At 46.9% G+C, this 19057-nt stretch overlaps 1 protein-coding gene across 1 annotated transcript in view; it reads left to right on the top strand.

Annotated features, from left to right (window-relative positions):
• LOC145356940 (tetraspanin-2-like) overlaps positions 1-19057 on the top strand; it is a 114888-nt gene that overhangs the window by 70683 nt on the left and 25148 nt on the right. The window contains exon 3 of the mRNA XM_080209951.1: positions 11425-11522. Coding sequence (XP_080066077.1) covers positions 11425-11522 — 98 coding nt within the window. The remainder of the gene's footprint in view (positions 1-11424; positions 11523-19057) is intronic.

Below are 19057 nucleotides of genomic sequence, written 5' to 3' on the forward strand. Positions count from 1 at the left end.
TGTTCAGGTACACTGAGGGAGAATTTAGAATCACCAATCCACTAACCAGCACATCTTTGGACTGTGGGAGGAAACTGGAGCACCCGGGAGAAGCCCATGCAGACATGGGGAGAATATGCAAACTCCGCACACACAGTGACCCAAACCAGGAATCAAACCTAGGTCTCTGGTGCTGTGAGACTACGCTGTGAGGCAGCAGTGCTAACCACTGTGCCACCGTTGTTATGTATCTTCATTCTCTCTCTCTCTCTCTCGCTCTGTCTTTGTCTCACTTTACCACTCTGTCTTTCTCTGTTTCTGCTTCGCAATCTCACTATCCTATTGGAGTATGGGAGCGCCGCACTGAGGGAGCGCCGCACTGAGGGAGCGCCCATTGAGGGAGCATCACATTGAGGGAGCGTCGCATTGAGGGAGCGTCGCATTGAGGGAGCACCCATTGAGGGAGCACCCATTGAGGGAGCACCCATTGAGGGAGCGCCGCATTGAGGGAGCGCCGCATTGAGGGAGCGCCGCACTGAGGGAGCGCCGCACTGAGGGAGCGCCGCACTGAGGGAGCGCCACATTGAGGGAGCGCCACACTGAGGGAGCGCCGCACTGAGGGAGCACCGCACTGAGGGAGCGCCGCATTGAGGGAGCGCCGCACTGAGGGAGCGCCGCACTGAAGGAGCGCCACATTGAGGGAGCGCCACATTGAGGGAGCGCCACACTGATGAAGCGCCACTCTGAGGGAGTGCTGCAGTGAGGGAGTGCCGCACTGAGGGAGCACCGCACTGAAGGGGCACTGCTTTGAGGGTAGGTCGCACTGTCAGAGGGTCAGTACTGAGGGCGTGCTGCATCTTTTTGATTTAATTTATTATTGTTACATGTATTAGTACACAGTGAGAAGTATTCTTTCTTGCATGCTATACAAAGCATACCGTTCATAGAGAAGGAATGGAGAGAGTGCAGAATGTAGTACTACAGTCATAGCCAGGGTGTAGAGAAAGATCAACTTCATGCAAGATAGACTGTCATTTCCTATCACACTCCCTCTCTCCCTCACACTCTCTGTCTCACTCCTTCTCTCCCTCACTCTCTTTGTCTCCCTCTCTCCCCCAATCTCTCTGTCTCACTCACTCTCTCCCTCACCCTCTCTGTCTCACTCCCTCTCTCCCTCACCCTCTCTGTCTCACTCCCTCCCTCAACCTCTCTGTCTCACTCCCTCTTTCCCTCACTCTCTCTGTCTCACTCCCTCTGTCTTACTCCCTCCCTCCCTCACTCTCTCTGTCTCATTCTGTCTCTCTCTCCCTTGCTCTCTATGTCTCACTCCCTCTCTCCCCTACTCTCTCGCTCTCACTCCCTCTCTCCCTCACACTCTCTATCTCATTCTCTCTCTCTCTCCCTCGCTCTCTCTGTCTCCCTCTCTCCCCCACTCTCTCTGTCTCACTCCCTCTCTCCCTCACTCCCTCTCTCCCTCACCCTCTCTGTCTCACTCCCTTCCTCAACCTCTCTGTCTCACTCGCTCTCTCCCTCACTCTCTCTGTCTCACTCCCTTTGTCTCACTCCCTCCCTCCCTCACTCTCTCTGTCTCATTCTCTCTTTCTCTCCCTTGCTCTCTGTGTCTCACTCCCTCTCTCCCCTATTCTCTCTGACTCACTCCCTCTCTCCCCTACTCTCTCGCTCTCACTCCCTCTCTCCCTCACACTCTCTGTCTCATTCTCTCTCTCTCTCCCTCACTCTCTACGTCTCACTCCCTCTCTCCCCCACTCTTTATGTCTCATTCCCTCTCTCCCTCACTCTCTCCGTCTCACTCCCTCACTCTCTCTGTCTCACTCACTCTCTCCCTCACTCTCTCCGTCTCACTCCCTCACTCTCTCTGTCTCACTCACTCTCTCCCTCACTCTCTCTGTCTTGCTCCCTCTCTCCCTCAATCTCTCTGTCTCATTCTCTTTTTCCCTCACTCTCTCTGTCTTAGTCCCTCTCTCCCTCACTCTCTGTCTTGCTCCCTCTCTCCCTCACTCTCTCCGTCTCACTCCCTCACTCTCTCTGTCTCACTCACTCTCTCCCTCACTCTCTCTGTCTCTCTCCCTCTCTCCCTCAATCTCTCTGTCTCATTCTCTTTTTCCCTCACTCTCTCTGTCTTAGTCCCTCTCTCCCTCACTCTCTCTGTCTTAGTCCCTCTCTCCCTCACTCTCTGTCTTGCTCCCTCTCTCCCTCACTCTCTCTGTCTCACCCCCTCTCTCCCTCACTCTCTCTGTCTCACTCCCTCACGTTCTGCCTGCCTCTCTCTTACATCCCAGTATCTCTCTGTCTCCCCTTCACTAATTTTGTGTCTGTTTTTCCTTCTCTCTTCATTTCTTAATGTTTATCTACCTTGCTCTGTCTCTATCTCTCTCTCTTTCTCTCTGTTTTTCTCTTGCTGTTTCCTTGAGTCTGTCAGCTGCTGTCCTTGTGTCTGTGCCACCTTGTTCATGCTGTCTCTCTCTCTCTGACCCTATCTATGAGCTGCTCTGTGAATGAGCAGTATGCTCTGGCTGAGGGCTGGGTGATACAGTATTGGGAGTAGACTGGTGAAGATTATAGGATGTTGGGGTGGGGAGGTGTTTGTCTGGTTTGTGTGCACTTTTCTCTATTAATAGCTTGTGTGCAGGAAGTGGTGGATTCCTGATGGTGGAAAAGGTTGTGCCCATTAGGACAGAGCTCTAGACTGGATTTCAAGCAATCAGCAGGGCTGCTTAACCCTTTGTAAACACCACACACTGAACCCAGTCTGCCAGTCAGAGCAGAGACTGCTAATAATGACAATAAACTCCTGTTCCTACACAAACGGGGAAGAGAAAGAGTAATTCCAATTAATATAGAGTCCAACAGTTGTGCTTGGATAGATCCATTAGAACAGTGACTAGCAGTAACCATAGTAACTCGCCAACAGCATGCAAACTGCCAATCACTGGGAATTGTCCAATCAGTAGTAACAGTGGCTGGCACAGTGGTTGGTTAGCACTGCTGCCTCACAGCGCCAGGTTCCCAGGTTCAATTCTGGCCTCGGGTCACTGTCTGTGTGGAGTCCTCACATTCTCCCCGTGTCTGTGTGGGTTTCCTCCTGGTGCTCCGGTTTCCTCCCACAGTCCAAGTTGGGTGGATTGGCCAGGCTAAATGAGCCAGTTATGAGGGTGGGGAGAGCTTGGCCTGGTTTGGACGCTGAGATGGTGCAAACCCGATGGGCTGAATGGCCTCCTTTTGCACCATAATAATTCTGCGATTCTGGTTCAGTACAAACACTGCCTGTGAGACAAGTGACAAGATGACAGTAACTGCCTGTAGTTACTGGCACTGACAATACTCTTAGTAACTCCTGGCTAATTGCCAATAACCTGAGTAATCTCCAATCAGCATTGAGACTGACAGTAGCCCCAGTAGGTAGCACAGCAAAAAACCAGGAATAATCTCTAGTCAGCGCACTGACAGCGCAGTTAATGCAGAGACTGGCAATAGGTACCGGACATCAGTCACTGTGAAAACTTCTTTCCATTCATTTATGGGATGTGGACATTGCTGGCTAAACCAGCACTGACTGTGCTGCCATTCAGAAGATGGTTGTGAACTGCCTTTGTGAATCTCTGCAGCTCCTGTGGTGTAGGTACACCCACAGTGCTGTAAGGAAGAGAGTTCTGACCCAGGAATAGCGATAGTCTCTGGAATCTATTATTAGGGGAAATAATAACAGTACATTCAGTGATCTGACAAAATGTGATTCCAAATTTATCCTTGTTTTTGAAGATATCATTTGTAAGCTAGATAAAGGGGAACCAGTAGATGTGGTATATTTATTTTTTTCCGAAAGGCACTCAGTAAGATGCCACTCAGATGGTTAATAGGCAGAATAAAAGCTCATGGAGTCAGAAATCATGTGTGAGCAAAGATAGAGGATTAGTCAATGGGTAGGAAGCAAGGAGTAAGATAAACAGGGCATTTTCAAATTGGCAGCAGTGTCTGATGGACTGTAGCGAGGATCAGTGCAGGGACTGTGATTAAAAACTTCAACAAAAAGAAAATATATATATCGGTTTTGTGATAGTAGAAAACTTTATGTGAATTTAAACTGTATGGAGGACACAGAGAGGTTTGAACAATGTATAGACAGGTTAAGTGACTGGTGGAAGAGGTGTATGCTCCAGACAAAGGTTCAACCACAAAAGTTTTTATTAAAACACTCTTGATGTCCCAATTCAAGAAGTCTAAACTCGTGGACCGATGCCACGCAACGCTTAAAACAACAACTTATGAGTAAAAAGCTTCCTCGAAAAACCATAGGCAAAAGCCCACATTTCTGTTGTAACCTCAGCTCAAGCGCCCTCAGGATTGAGTTACTACCTTTAAACCTTTAAACCTCAGCCCCAATGCCTCGCGGACCTGGCCGATAATTACACCTCTCCACATGATTTGTCATTCCAGTCCAAGCTGTAGGTCTATAACTCAGGCTGACCTTTCCTGCCCTTCTTGGTGACTACAGAGTTTTAGTGAGACCACACCTGGAATATATTAAGATGGAGGGATCCACAGGTAACACAGATCCACAATTTCGTGAAAATGGCAAGACAAGTGGAGAAGGTGGTCAAGGAGGCACCTAGTACGGCATGCTAGCCTTCATCAGTCAGGTATAGAGAATACAAATTGGCAAGTCATGTTGCAGCCAGCTAGAACTTTAATTAGGCCACATTTGGAACGCTGCATACAGTTCTGGTCACCACATTACCAGCAGGATGTAGAGACTTTGGAGGGGTTACAGAAAAGGTTTATCAGGACAGGATGTTGCCTGGTTTGGAGGGTTTTAGCTATAAGGAGATATTGGATAAATGGTTTGTTTTCACTTGAATGTCAGAGGCTGAGGGGCAAGGCAACCTGATAGAAATTTACAAAATTATCAGAGGCATGGATAGAATAGATAGTTGGTGTCTTTTTCCCAGGGTAGAAATGTCAAGGGGGCATACGTTTAAGGTAAAAGCTGGAAAGTTTAAAAGAGATGTGAGAGGCAAATTTTTTTTTACACAGAGGGTGGGAAGTGCCGGAATGCGCTGCCAGAGGAGGTGGTAGAAGCAGATACAACAGCAACATTTAAGAAGCATCTTGACAGATACGGGAATAGAGGAATATGGACCACTTAGAGGCAAAAGATTTTTAGTTTAGAAAGGCATTGTGAGTTGGCATAGGCTTAGTGGGCCGAATGGCCTGTTCCTGTGCTGTATGCCTTTCTAAACTAAAAACCTTTTGCCTCTAAGTGGTCCATATTCCTCTATTCCTGCCCTATTCGCGTATCTGTCAACATGCTTCTTTGTACAGTGCGCAGTTTTGCCCTTCATAATTGAGGAAGTGTAGATGGATGGGAGGCTGGTTTGCATGATGGATTGGGCTACATTCACAACCTTTTGTAGTTTCTTGAAATCTTGGGCAGAGCAAGAGCCATACCAAGCTGTGATACAAAGAATGCTTTCTGTAAAGGTGCATCTGTAAAAGTTGATGAGAGTTGGAGTTGACATGCAAAATTTCTTTAGACTTCTGAGAAAGTAGAGGCGTTGGTGGGCTTTCTTAACTATAGCGTTGGTATGGAGGGACCAGGACAGGTTGTTGGTGATCTGCACACCTAAAAACTTGAAGGGCATGTTCTCCTCTACACTTCCTGAAGTTGATGACAATCTCCTTCATTTTATTGGCGTTGAGGGAGAGATTATTGTTGCCGCAGCAGTTCACCAGATTCTCTAATTCATTCCTACACTCTGTATCATCATTGTTTGAGATCCAACCCTCTACTGTGGTGTCATTAGCAAATTTGATAATCGAATTGGAGGGGATTTTCGCCCTATAGTCATGGGTGGATAAGGAATACAGTAGGTTGCTGAGAACACAGCCTTGTGGGGCATCTGTGTTGAGGATGATCGTGGATGAGGTGTTGTTGCCTATCCTTACTGATTGTGGTCTGTGAGTTAGGGAGTTCAGGATCCAATCTCAGAGAGGTCCAGGCCACGGAGCTTGGAGATGAGTTTCGTAGGAATAATGGTGTTGAAGCTGAGTTATAGTCAATAAATAGGAGCCCGACATAGGTGTCCTTGTTATCTAGGTGTTCCAGGGTTGAGTGCAGGGCCAGGGAGATGGCGTCTGCTGTGGACCTGTTGTGGTGGTAGGTGAACTGTAGTGGATCCAGGTAGTCCGGGAGGCTGGAATTGATTCGTGCCATGATTAGCCTTTCGAAGCACTTCACAATGATGGATGTTAGAGCCACGTGCAGGCATATAGAAACCTTTAGGATTCTTTTTTATGTTAGCTGCTGGTCTCTTTTCCTTTTCGGATTAGTTTTTCTCCTTTGTATTTTCTACCTTGTCTCTCTCATCATCCAGAGTGTTCTGGATTGTCAGATCTTTTGTCTCCAAGGGAACATGCCTTGGTGTTTCTTGCAGTACTATCTCTTTGAAGGAAGCTTATTGTTCAGCTACTGTCTTTTCCACCAACATTTGATTCCAACTCACTCAACTCACTCGACTCAGACGCATTCTGATCCCATCAAAGTTGGCTTTCCCTTTCATGTCTTCTTTCATATCTAATCCAAACCTTATGATACAATAGTCACTATTCTCTAAGTGCTCTCCTACAGACATTTAATTCATTTGGGCCAACACATCCCCCTAGAATCAGGGTCCCCTCCCCCCCTGAACTAGGGTCTCCCCTTTCCCTGCCAGATCCAGGGACATCCCCCAGAACTAGGGCACCCCCCTGAACCAGGGTTCTCCGCCCCCCCGAGAACCAGGGCCCCCCTCCCAGAACCAGAGCTCCATTCCCCCCCCAGAACCAGGGGCCCCCCAGAACAAGGGACCCCCTCCCAGAACCAGTGCCTTCCCCCAAAACCGGGCTCCCACCAGAACTAGGGTCCCCCTCCAGAACCAGGGTCCCCCCCAGAATGACGGTCTGACCCCAGAACAAGGGTGTCCCCCAGACCTAGGTTCCCCCCCAGAACCAGGCCCACCCTCCCCCCACCAGAACCAGGTCTTCACCCCCCCCTGAAATCAGGCCTCCCCCCACCAGAACCAGGTCTCCCATCCCCTGGAACCAGGTCTCCCCCTCCAAAACAAGGACCCCCTCCCAGAACCAGAGTCCCTCCCAGAATAAGTGTCCCACCCCATCATCTTTGCTTGCACCATCCTCATCAGCAATCTCTACTTCCTGTCTCAATATGTTCTTCCACATATTCCCTCTTATCCCTTACCAAAAACCTTCAATGTCACCTCATGACAATGCTTTTTCCCTGTCTACCTTTATGTAAACCTGTCAGAATCTTGTACACCTCAATGAAACCTCCCCTTAACCTCAGTGAGTCCAGCTCCTAATCCCCAGCTGAAATCCTTCACCCCAGACAGTATTCTAGTAACTGTCTCTCTGCGCCCTCTCAGGGACCCTCACATCCGTGCTGAAGTGTGGTGACTGGAACTGGATATAATTCTCTTGCTTTGCTAACCACCCTGCCAACAAGATTGGCCATGTTCAACAATGTACTCACTTCAACCCCCGGGTGCCTCTATCCTCACTCTCCTTACAACCGTGCTATTTAATCCAATTTGCCTCTCCCTACACGCACCCCCCACCCCCCCTTGCCAAAGTACATCACCTAACATTACTTGTATTAAATGTCATCTGCCACATGTCTGCTCATTCTGCTGGTCTATCTGACAATTTGTATCATTTTCACTCTTTCCCACACCTCTGGGTCTGGTATCATGGGCAAAGTTTGAAATTTTACTCTGTATTCCAGTGTCCAAGTCATTAATTTATATCAAAATAGCAGAGTTTCTGCTATTCCGTTCCATTGAGGAACACCACTGTCTAACATCCTCCAGCCTAAAAAATAACCATCTACCATTCTTGCTGGTTTCTGTATTTACGCCATTCTTTTTAAATCCAAGCTAATACCCTCCTATCACACAAGCCTCAATTTTGTTAACCAGCCTTTCATGTGTACTTTGTTGAAAGCTTTTTTCAAATCCATATAGAAAACATCCACTGCATTCCCTTCATTAACCTTCTTTCTAACTTCATCCAAAAATGTAATTGGATTGGTCAAACACAAGCTGCCTTTAATAAAATTATGCTGGTAACTTACCTATTCTCAGATAGTCAAACCTGTCTCATCAATTTTCACCCCATCCCCTACCATCTCTACTTCTACCAATATTTTGTCAGCATTCTCTCCCTTAGTAAACATCCTTACAAAGTACTTGGGGACTGCAGTGGTTCTAGAGGGCATCTCACCACCACCTTCTCAAGGACAATTAGGGATGGGCAGTGAATACTGAGCCTAGCCAGTGACGCCCAGACCCTGTGATTGAATTTTTAAAAAACTCATTAAGTATTCTCACTTCCCCCTTGTCCAGCAAAGAATACTTTGATGCTATATAGGACTCTTCTCTCCCCCAGTGTAGTATTTACATGCTAATAGAGAGTTCTTTCTTGCCTTTAATGTTGACTGTCGTTCTATTCCCATATTTCTCTTTATATTCTTAATTTCCACTTCACTTCCTCTCTCTAATCCTGTAGCTACCTTTCAGCCAGAGCAAAGCACAAGTCCTGAACCATCAGACTCCAAATGTAGAAACATTCTGCTACCTTGGCAGTGTGCTGTCTCAGAATGCCTGTCTTTCTGTTCACACTCTCCGCTGCTAGGGAATCCACGGTGAGGAGTCACCATCAACTCAACCAGAACATCCCACCGGCGGGAATGGTTTGAAAATCTTGCCTTTATCTTTCTCACTTGTTGGAATGCACCGCACCTGTACCTAAAACAACTCCTCCTGAATGATCACTCATTGTTGTGTTCCAGTTTGTGCTCTCACTCTTTGGTTCCATTTGAACCCTGGCTAGATCCCCTCTCCTCACACTAGAGTTAGCTCTTTGCCAATTGAAAATTCCTCTTTAAATATTCCTTGCTCTTCTCCATGACTAATCTAACCATTATGATGTATTGTTCCCCCACAGATACACAGTTCACTTCCTCCACTCGCTCACAAAAATCCACCAATGCCCCTTCCTGACTAGCCCTAGAACCTATTAATCAAGAACGTCCTGAACATTTTCAGAAATTCCTCCCCTCTTTATGCTTTATTTCAACATTATCCCAATCGATATTTAGGTAATTAAACCTATGAATATCATTAGTCTATTGTTCTTATTCACCCTGTAAATTTGCTCCTCTCTCTCTCTCTCTCTCTCTCAGTATTAGGATGTCTATAGAACGCCCCCAAGATTGTGATCGCCCCCTTTTACATTCTGACTCTAAATAGATTCTGTCCTCAGTCCCTCAAGGACATCCTCTCTTCTGAACATGATAATGTCTTCGCTAGTCAGCACCGCCACCCCATCTCCCTTTCTTCCTTCCCTTTCTTTTCTGAGCACTATCTAAGTATAACTGACTTGTGTAAAAAACATATCTTTCCCTCTCTCTCCCTCTCTCTCCCACCTCCTCTCTCTCTCCATTGAGTCTTTTGACACTCGGTGTAATTCAGTTTGGAACTCTTCTCTCTATCTGATCTGTCCAAACCCCTCGAGTTCCAACATTTATCAAATCTCCTCTCGACCTTCCCTTCCCAAGGGGAATGATCCCAGCCTTTTCAATCTATCCGTGTGACTGTTGTCCCACCTGGAATCACTGGATGTTACAGTGTACAAGAAGGTTGTTGGGCTTGTTGTGTGTGCGTTGGCTCCCTGAATGAATAGTTCACTGATTGCCCCACCCCCTCACCCTCTTCCTGTAACCCTATCAATCCTTTCTCTTCACATCTTTCTCAAATTTCCTTTTCAAAGCTTGGACTGAATCTGCCTCCTCCACACTCCCAGCTCGCACATTCCTGAGTCTAACCACAAAGGCAGCCTTTCCTTTTGCCAGTCACCAACACTGGAGTCACTCTGATGAATCGTTTCTGCATCATCTCGAAAACCTTCACATCCTTCCTAAAGTGCGGTTCCAGAATATTCCTCATGAGGTGAGGACACAATATTATCACAGAATCATGACACTGTATTTTAACTGCTGGGCCGAGGCTTTAGTCTAGTCAAGTGACCTCATAGATGTCTACCAGTATATGAGTGGCACGGGCAGAGTGGACAGTCAGATACTCTTTCCTGGAGCAGAAATGTCAAGTACCAGGGGACATAGCTCATTACCACTCGCTGTGTAAAAACTCTCCCTCATATTCATCTGTATCTCGTAACCAAAACTTTAAATCTGTGTTCCCTAATCCCTGCACCATCAGCCCATGGGAAAGAATCATCATAGAATCATAGAACCCTACGGTGCAGAAAGAGGCCCTTTGGCCCATCGAGTCTGTACCGAACACAATCCCACCCAGGCCCTACCCCCATATCCCTACATGTTATACCCACTAATCCCTCTAACCTCCGCGTCCCTGGACACTAAGGGGCAATTTCTTAGCATGGCCAATCAACCTAACCCGCACATCTTTGGAAAGCTTTCCTTTATTACCTTATCTACAGGTGTGTACAATCCTGTTCACCTCAATCAAATCTCCCTCAATCTCTGTCGCTCCAGCTTCTCTGACCTCACCTTGTAACTAAAATCCCTCATCTTGAGAACCATTCCAGTAAATCTTGTTCCTTCCTGAAGTGTGGGTAATACTGTAGTTGTGATCCAGGTCTAGGTTATTGATATCAATTAGAGTCGGAGCATCCGGAGAAGGCCTGTGTAAAACATGTCACCCCCAACTCTCTCTATTTCCTGCCACCCAACCATGCTGCCATCCTTGCCTTTACTTTATTGGTTTCACGTTTGAACTCAGGCTTGGGATAGAAAATGGAGAGTGTCCATGTCTCTCTCTCTTTCTCCCATTCCCTCTCTCTCTCCCTCTCCCTCTCCCACTCACTCCTCTCTCTCCCCCCCCTCCCTCGCTCTCTCTGCCCCACCCCCCTCTCTCTGTCCCACCACCTCTCTCTGTCCCACCACCTCCCCCATCCTATCCCCCTCTCTTTGTCCCACCCCTCTCTCTCTCTCTCTCTCTGTCCTACCCGCTCTCTGTCCCACCCCCCTCTCTCTGTCCCAACCCCCTCTCTGTTCTCCCACCCACCCTCTCTCTCTCTCTCTGCTCTCTCTACGTCCCACCCCTTCCTTCTCTCTCTCTCTATCTCTCTCTCTCTCTCTCTCTCTGTCTGTCCCACCCCCTCCGGCTCTCTGTCCACCCCTCTATCTTTCTACCTGAATGGGCACTGGAGTGTGGTGACACGGTAACTTCATTGCAGTGTTAATGTAAGCCTACTTGTGACACTAATAAATAAACTAAATTAAAACTTTCATTCCCTTCCTTTCTCTTGCTATCCTCCCTCTCTCTGCCTCTTTCCCATCTTCTTGGCCTGGCTCTGTGTACTGTCTCACTCTGTGTTGCTATTTTCTAGGAGTGTACATACTGATTGCCACAGGGGCCCTGATGATGGTGGTGGGATTTCTCGGATGTTGTGGAACAGTGCAGGAATCGCAGTGTTTACTTGGAGCTGTAAGTATCATTAGAACCCAGAATAAACGATCAGCATTTATCACTCAGTAGGCCAGGGGTCAGGGGTCAGGGGCTGGTGCTTCGCTGGGGTCAGGGGTCAGTATGTACCAGACATAGGTCTGTGCCCGAGGCCATTATGGGGTCAGGGGTCAATGTATCCCCAGAATCAGGGGTCTGTGTAAGTCAGGCCTGGTGTTAGAACAAAGCAGAAAATGCTGGAAAATCTCAACAGGCCTGATTGCATCTGCGGAGAGAGAATAGAGCCAACATTTCGAATCTGGATGCCTCGAGTTCTGATGAAGGGTGATCCAGAATCGAAACATTGCCTCCATTCTCTCTCCACAGATGGTGACAGCCCTGTTGAGATTTTCCAGCATTTTCTGTTTTTGTTTCGGATTCCAGCATCCACAGTATCTTAGGTCTGGTGTTATGTTTGGGGTCAGTGTCTATCTGGGGTCAGGAGTCAATGTGTATATCAGTTCAAGATAGATTTGAATCCCAGGGTCGTGGATGACTCGGTGTCTGGGATCTGGATCAGTGAGCTTCTGGAGTTCACTTGGTGTGTGTCAGGGTCAGAGGTCAGTCTGTATTTGGGAGAGGTTGGACTGTGTCTAGAATCAGAGTATGATATGCGTTAGGGTCAGGGGTTGTGTGTCAAGATCAGCAGACAATGTTCAACTGGGGTCAAGGGTCATTGTGTGCCCGGGTTTCATGTACACCCAGACTGAGTCAGGATTGCTGTGTCTGGGTATCGTGTAAACCCAGACTGAGTAAGAATTGATGTGCATTTGAATTTCATGTACACCCAGACTGACTCAGGCTTGCTGTGTGTCTGGATTTAGTGTACACCCAGACTGATTCAGGATTGCTGTGTGTCTGGGTTTAGTGTACATAGAACATAGAACAGTATAGCACAGTACGCACAGTACAGTATAGCCCTTGATGTTGTGCCAAGCTATTATCTGATCCCAAGATAAAGCTATCCCACTCCCTATCATTCTGGTGCCTATCCAATAACCACTTGAAAGTTCCTAAAGTGTCTGACTGCACTCTCACAGCAGGCAGTGCATTCCACACTCCAACCACCCTCTGAATAAAGAATCTACCTCGGACATCGCTCCTATTATCTCCTATCATGAACCTTATAGTTATGCCCCTAGTAACAGCTACATCCACCAGAGGAAATAGTTTCTGAACTTCCACTCTTTCTAACCCCCTCATCATCTTATAAACTTCTATTAAGCCACCTCTCATCCTCCTCCGTTCTAAAGAGAAAAGCCCCAGCTCCCTCAACCTTTCCTCATAAGACCTACCCTCCGAACCAGGCAGTATCCTGGTAAATCTCCTCTGCACTCTCTCCAGTGTTTCCACATCCTTCTTATAGTGAGGTGACCAGAACTGCAAACAATTCAAATGTGGTCAATATTCCAAATGTGGTCTCACCAAGATCCTGTATAATTGCAGCATAACCCCACGACTCTTAAACTCAAACCCCCTGTTAATAAACACTAACAGACTATAAACCTTCTTCACAGCTCTATCCACTTGAGTGGCAACCTTCAGAGATCTGTGGATATGAACTCCAAGATCTCTCTGTTCCTCCACATTCCTCAGAACCCTGCCGTTGACCCTGTAACCCGCATTCAAGTTTGTCCTACCAAAATGAATCATCTTTCACTTATCAGGATTAAACTCCATCTGCCACTTTTCGTCCCAGCTCTGCATCCTATCAATGTCTCTTGGTGTCAAAAACAAATTAACTAACCCACCCTTCAACCCCCTCTTCCAAGTCATTGATAAAAATCACAAATAGCAGAGGACCCAGCACTGACCCCTGTGGTACACCGCTGGTAACTGGCCTCCAGTCTGAAAATTTCCCCTCCACCACCCTCTGTCTTCTATGAGACAGTCAGTTACTTATCCAATCAGCCAAATTTCCTTCTATCCCATACCTCCTTACTTTCTTCATGGGCCTACCATGGGCACCCTGATCAAATGCCTTACTAAAATTCATGTATACAACATTAACTGCCCTACCTTCATCTACACATTTATTTACCTCCTCAAAGAATTCAATCAAATTTGTGAGGCTGACTATCCCTGGCTAACCGTGCTGACTATCCCTGGTTAAGCTGCATCTTTCCAAATGGTCATAAATCCCATCCTTCAGACCTTTTCCATTAATTTACCAACCACCGAGGTAAGATTAACTGGTTTATAATTACCAGGGTCATCCCTATTTCCTTTCTTGAAGAGAGGAACAACATCTACCACTCTCCAGTACTCTGGCATAATCCCTGTGGACAGTGAGGACGCAAAGATCAAAGGTAAAGGCTTTGCTAAAGGATTGCTGCGTGTCTGGTTTTAGTGTGCACCCAGACTAAGTCAGGATTGCTGTGTCTAGGATTAGTGTACAACCAGACTGATTCAGGATTGATGTGCCTGGGTTTAGTGTACACCCAAACTGAGTCAGGATTGCTGTGTCTGGGTTTAGTGTACACCCAGACTGAGTCAGGATTGATGTGTGTCTGGGTTTAGTGTACACCCAGACTGAGTCAGGATTGATGTGTGTCTGGGTTTAGTGTACACCCAGACTGAGTCAGGATTGATGTGCCTGGGTTTAGTGTACACCCAGACTGAGTCAGGATTGATGTGCCTGGGTTTAGTGTACACCCAGACTGAGTCAGGATTGCTGTGTCTGGGTTTAGTGTACACCCAAACTGAGTCAGGATTGATGTGTGTCTGGGTTTAGTGTACACCCAAACTGAGTCAGGATTGATGTGTGTCTGGGTTTAGTGTACACCCAGACTGAGTCAGGATTGATGTGTTGTCTGGGTTTAGTGTACACCCAGACTGAGTCAGGATTGATGTGCCTGGGTTTAGTGTACACCCAAACTGATTCAGGATTGATGTGCCTGGGTTTAGTGTACACCCAGACTGAGTCAGGATTGATGTGCCTGGGTTTAGTGTACACCCAGACTGAGTCAGGATTGCTGTGTCTGGGTTTAGTGTACACCCAAACTGAGTCAGGATTGATGTGTGTCTGGGTTTAGTGTACACCCAAACTGAGTCAGGATTGATGTGTGTCTGGGTTTAGTGTACACCCAGACTGAGTCAGGATTGATGTGTGTCTGGGTTTAGTGTACACCCAGACTGAGTCAGGATTGATGTGTGTCTGGGTTTAGTGTACACCCAGACTGAGTCAGGATTGATGTGTGTCTGGGTTTAGTGTACACCCAGACTGAGTCAGGATTAATGTGTGTCTGGGTTTAGTGTACACCCAGTCTGAGTCGGAATTGCTGTGTCTGGGTTTAGTGTACACCCAGACTGAGTCAGGATTGATGTGTGTCTGGGTTTAGTGTACACCCAGACTGAGTCAGGATTGATGTGTGTCTGGGTTTAGTGTACACCCAGACTGAGTCAGGATTGATGTGTGTCTGGGTTTAGTGTACACCCAGACTGAGTCAGGATTGATGTGCCTGGGTTTAGTGTACACCCAGTCTGAGTCGGAATTGCTGTGTCTGGGTTTAGTGTACACCCAGACTGAGTCAGGATTGATGTGTGTCTGGGTTTAGTGTACACCCAGACTGAGTCAGGATTGCTGTGTCTGGGTTTAGTGTACACCCAGACTGAGTCAGGATTGATGTGTGTCTGGGTTTAGTGTACACCCAGACTGAGTCAGGATTGATGTGTGTCTGGGTTTAGTGTACACCCAGTCTGAGTCGGAATTGCTGTGTCTGGGTTTCGTGTACACCCAGACTGAGTCAGGATTGATGTGTGTCTGGGTTTAGTGTACACCCAGACTGAGTCAGGATTGATGTGTGTCTGGGTTTAGTGTACACCCAGACTGAGTCAGGATTGATGTGTGTCTGGGTTTAGTGTACACCCAGACTGAGTCAGGATTGATGTGCCTGGGTTTAGTGTACACCCAGTCTGAGTCGGAATTGCTGTGTCTGGGTTTAGTGTACACCCAGACTGAGTCAGGATTGATGTGTGTCTGGGTTTAGTGTACACCCAGACTGAGTCAGGATTGATGTGTGTCTGGGTTTAGTGTACACCCAGACTGAGTCAGGATTGATGTGTGTCTGGGTTTAGTGTACACCCAGACTGAGTCAGGATTGATGTGTGTCTGGGTTTAGTCTACACCCAGACTGAGTCAGGATTGCTGTGTCTGGGTTTAGTGTACACCCAGACTGAGTCAGGATTGCTGTGTCTGGGTTTAGTGTACACCCAGACTGAGTCAGGATTGATGTGTGTCTGGGTTTAGTGTACACCCAGACTGAGTCAGGATTGATGTGTGTCTGGGTTTAGTGTACACCCAGACTGAGTCAGGATTGATGTGTGTCTGGGTTTAGTGTACACCCAGACTGAGTCAGGATTGCTGTGTCTGGGTTTAGTGTACACCCAGACTGAGTCAGGATTGCTGTGTCTGGGTTTAGTGTACACCCAGACTGAGTCAGGATTGCTGTGTCTGGGTTTAGTGTACACCCAGACTGAGTCAGGATTGATGTGTGTCTGGGTTTAGTGTACACCCAGACTGAGTCAGGATTGATGTGTGTCTGGGTTTAGTGTACACCCAGACTGAGTCAGGATTGCTGTGTCTGGGTTTAGTGTACACCCAGACTGATTCAGGATTGATGTGCCTGGGTTTAGTGTACACCCAGACTGAGTCAGGATTGATGTGCCTGGGTTTAGTGTACACCCAGACTGAATCAGGATTGATGTGTGTCTGGGTTTAGTGTACACCCAGACTGAGTCAGGATTGGTGTGTGTCTGGGTTTCATGTACACCCAGACACAAAGGCCTTGCAACTTCAAGCCAGTTTCACTCTAAAAACACTGGGGATAAGCTGATCACTGTGAAAATTTCAGATATAGTTAAAAATCCTGCAAAAAGCTGCAAAATGGCCACAATATTTTCAACAATCTATTGGAAGGCAATAACTCTCCAATCTGAATTTGTTCGGGTTAAAGTTCAATTATTTTACAATTTACAGTTTACAAGCTCCATCAGGATGAGGTCATGTCTGACAAATCTGTTTGAGTTCTTTGAGGAGGTAACAAGGAAATTAGGTAAAAGAGAGCCAGTGGACATGATTTAGATTTCCAGAAGGTTTTTGACAAGGTGCCGCAAAGGAGACTGTTAAATAAGTTAAATGCCCATGAGGTTGAGGGTAAGATCCTGGCACGGATAGAAGATTGGCTGACTGGCAGAAAGCAGAGAGTGAGGATAAAGGGGTCTTTCTCAGGATGGCAGCCAGTGACTAGTGGTGTGTCTCAGGGGTCAGTACTGGGACCACAACTTCTCACGATATACATTAATAATTTGGAGGAAGGAACTGAAGGCACTGTTGCTAAGTTTGCAGATGATACAAAGATGTGCGGAGGGACAGGTAGTATTGAGGAAGCAGGGGAGGTTGCAGAAGGACTTGGACAGGTTAGGAGAGTGGGTAAAGAAATGGCAGATGGAATACAATGTGGAAAAGCGTAAGGTTATGCACTTTGGAAGGAGGAATGGTGGCATAGACTAGTTTCTAAATGGGGAAATCAGAAGTACAGAAGAACTTGGGAGTCCTTGTACAAGATTCTTTTAAGATTAACGTGCAGGTTCAGTCAGCAGTTAGGAAGGCAAATGCAATGTTAGTATTTATGTCAAGAGGACTAGAACACAAGAGCAGGGATGTACTTCTGAGGCTGCATAAGGCTCTGGTTAGATCCCATTTGGAGTATTGTGAGCAGTTTTGGGGCCCGTATCCGAGGAAGGCCCACCCTTCCTCGGATACGGATATGGCCTTGGAGGGGTCCAGAGAAGGTTCACAAGATCTCTGGAATGAAGAGCTTGTCGTATGACGAACGGTTGAGGATTCTGGGTCTGTACTTGTTGAAGTTTAGAAGGATGAGGGAGGATCTTATTGAAACTTACAGGATACTGTGAGGCCTGGATGTGAAGAGGATGTTTCCACTTTTGGAAAAACTAGAACCAGAGGGCACAATCTCAGAGTGAAGGGACACTCCTTCAAAACAGAGATGAGGAGGAATTTCTTCAGCCAGAGAGTGGTGAATCTGTGAAACTCTTTGCCACAGAAGGCATAGTAAGCCAGGTCATTGAGTGTCTTTAAGACAGAGATAGATAGGTTCTTGATTAATAAGGGGATCAGGGGTTATGGGGAAAAGGCAGAAGAATGAGGATGAGACAATTATCAGCCATGATTGAATGGTGGAACAGACTCAATGGGCCAAATGGCCTAATTCTGCTCCTATGTTTTATGATCTTATAACAAGGTGGCGAACTTTGATTTCTGACCCTCAATATTTCCTAAGCAATTAAACAAACTATGCAATGAAGGCGTCCATTGATGAACATTAAGTCTGTCTGAATATTGTCTGAAAATAGATAAGTCCCCTGGTCCGGATGGGATCTACCCTAGGATTCTGTGGGAGGCTAGAGAGGTGATTGCAGAGCCTCTGGCTCTGATCTTCAGGTCGTCATTGGTCTCTGGTGTAGTCCCGGAGGATTGGAGGATAGCGAATGTTGTCCCATTGTTTAAGAAGGGGAACAGAGACTTTGCCGGGAATTATAGACCGGTGAGTCTTACTTCTGTTGTGGGCAAGGTTTTAGAAAAAATTATTAGGGATAGGATTTATAGTTATTTGGAGTGTAATGAATTGATTAGAAATAGTCAGCATGGTTTTGTAGTGGGTAGGTCGTGCCTTACTAACCTTATTGAGTTTTTTGAGAAGGTGACCAAAGAGGTGGATGGGGGCAAGGCAGTTGACGTGGTATATATGGATTTTAGTAAGGCGTTCGATAAGGTTCACCATGGTAGGCTTCTGCAGAAAATGCAGATGTATGGGATTGTGGGTAATCTAGGAAGTTGGATCAGGAATTGGCTATCAGATAGGAGACAGAGAGTGGTGGTTGATGGTAAATATTCATCATGGAGTTCGGTTACGAGTGGTGTGCCTCAGGGATCTGTTTTGGGGCCACTGTTGTTTGTAATTTTTATTAATGATCTGGATGAGGGTATAGTTGGGTGGATTAGTAAATTTGCTGATGACACCAAGGTCGGAGGTGTGGTAGATTGTGAGGAAGGGTGTCATAGTCTGCAGGGAGACTTAGATAGGTTGCAGAGCTGGGCCGAGAGGTGGCGGATGGAATTTAATGCGGAGAAGTGTGAGGTAATTCACTTTGGTAGGAGCAACAGATGTGTCGAGTATAGGGCTAACGGGAGGACTTTGAATAGTGTGGATGAACAGAGGTGTATGTGTAGGTGTATGTGTACATAGAACAAAGAACAAAGAACAAAGAACAAAGAACAACACAGCACGGGAAACAGGCCCTTCGGCCCAACGAGCCCGTGCCGCCGTCCCACTGTCTCAGTGTCCTATTCATGATTTTAGTCTACGCCTAATGTGCCAGGATCAGGGAGGTCCAATTTAGGGACAATTTAGTACCCAATCAATCAGCCTAAAAGCACATCTTTGGGGATGTGGGAGGAAACCGGAGCACCCGGAGGAAACCCACGCAACCACGGG

This window comes from Carcharhinus amblyrhynchos, chromosome 22 (assembly GCF_965287045.1).
Source record: "Carcharhinus amblyrhynchos chromosome 22, sCarAmb.v2.hapA, whole genome shotgun sequence".
NCBI lineage: Eukaryota > Metazoa > Chordata > Chondrichthyes > Carcharhiniformes > Carcharhinidae > Carcharhinus > Carcharhinus amblyrhynchos.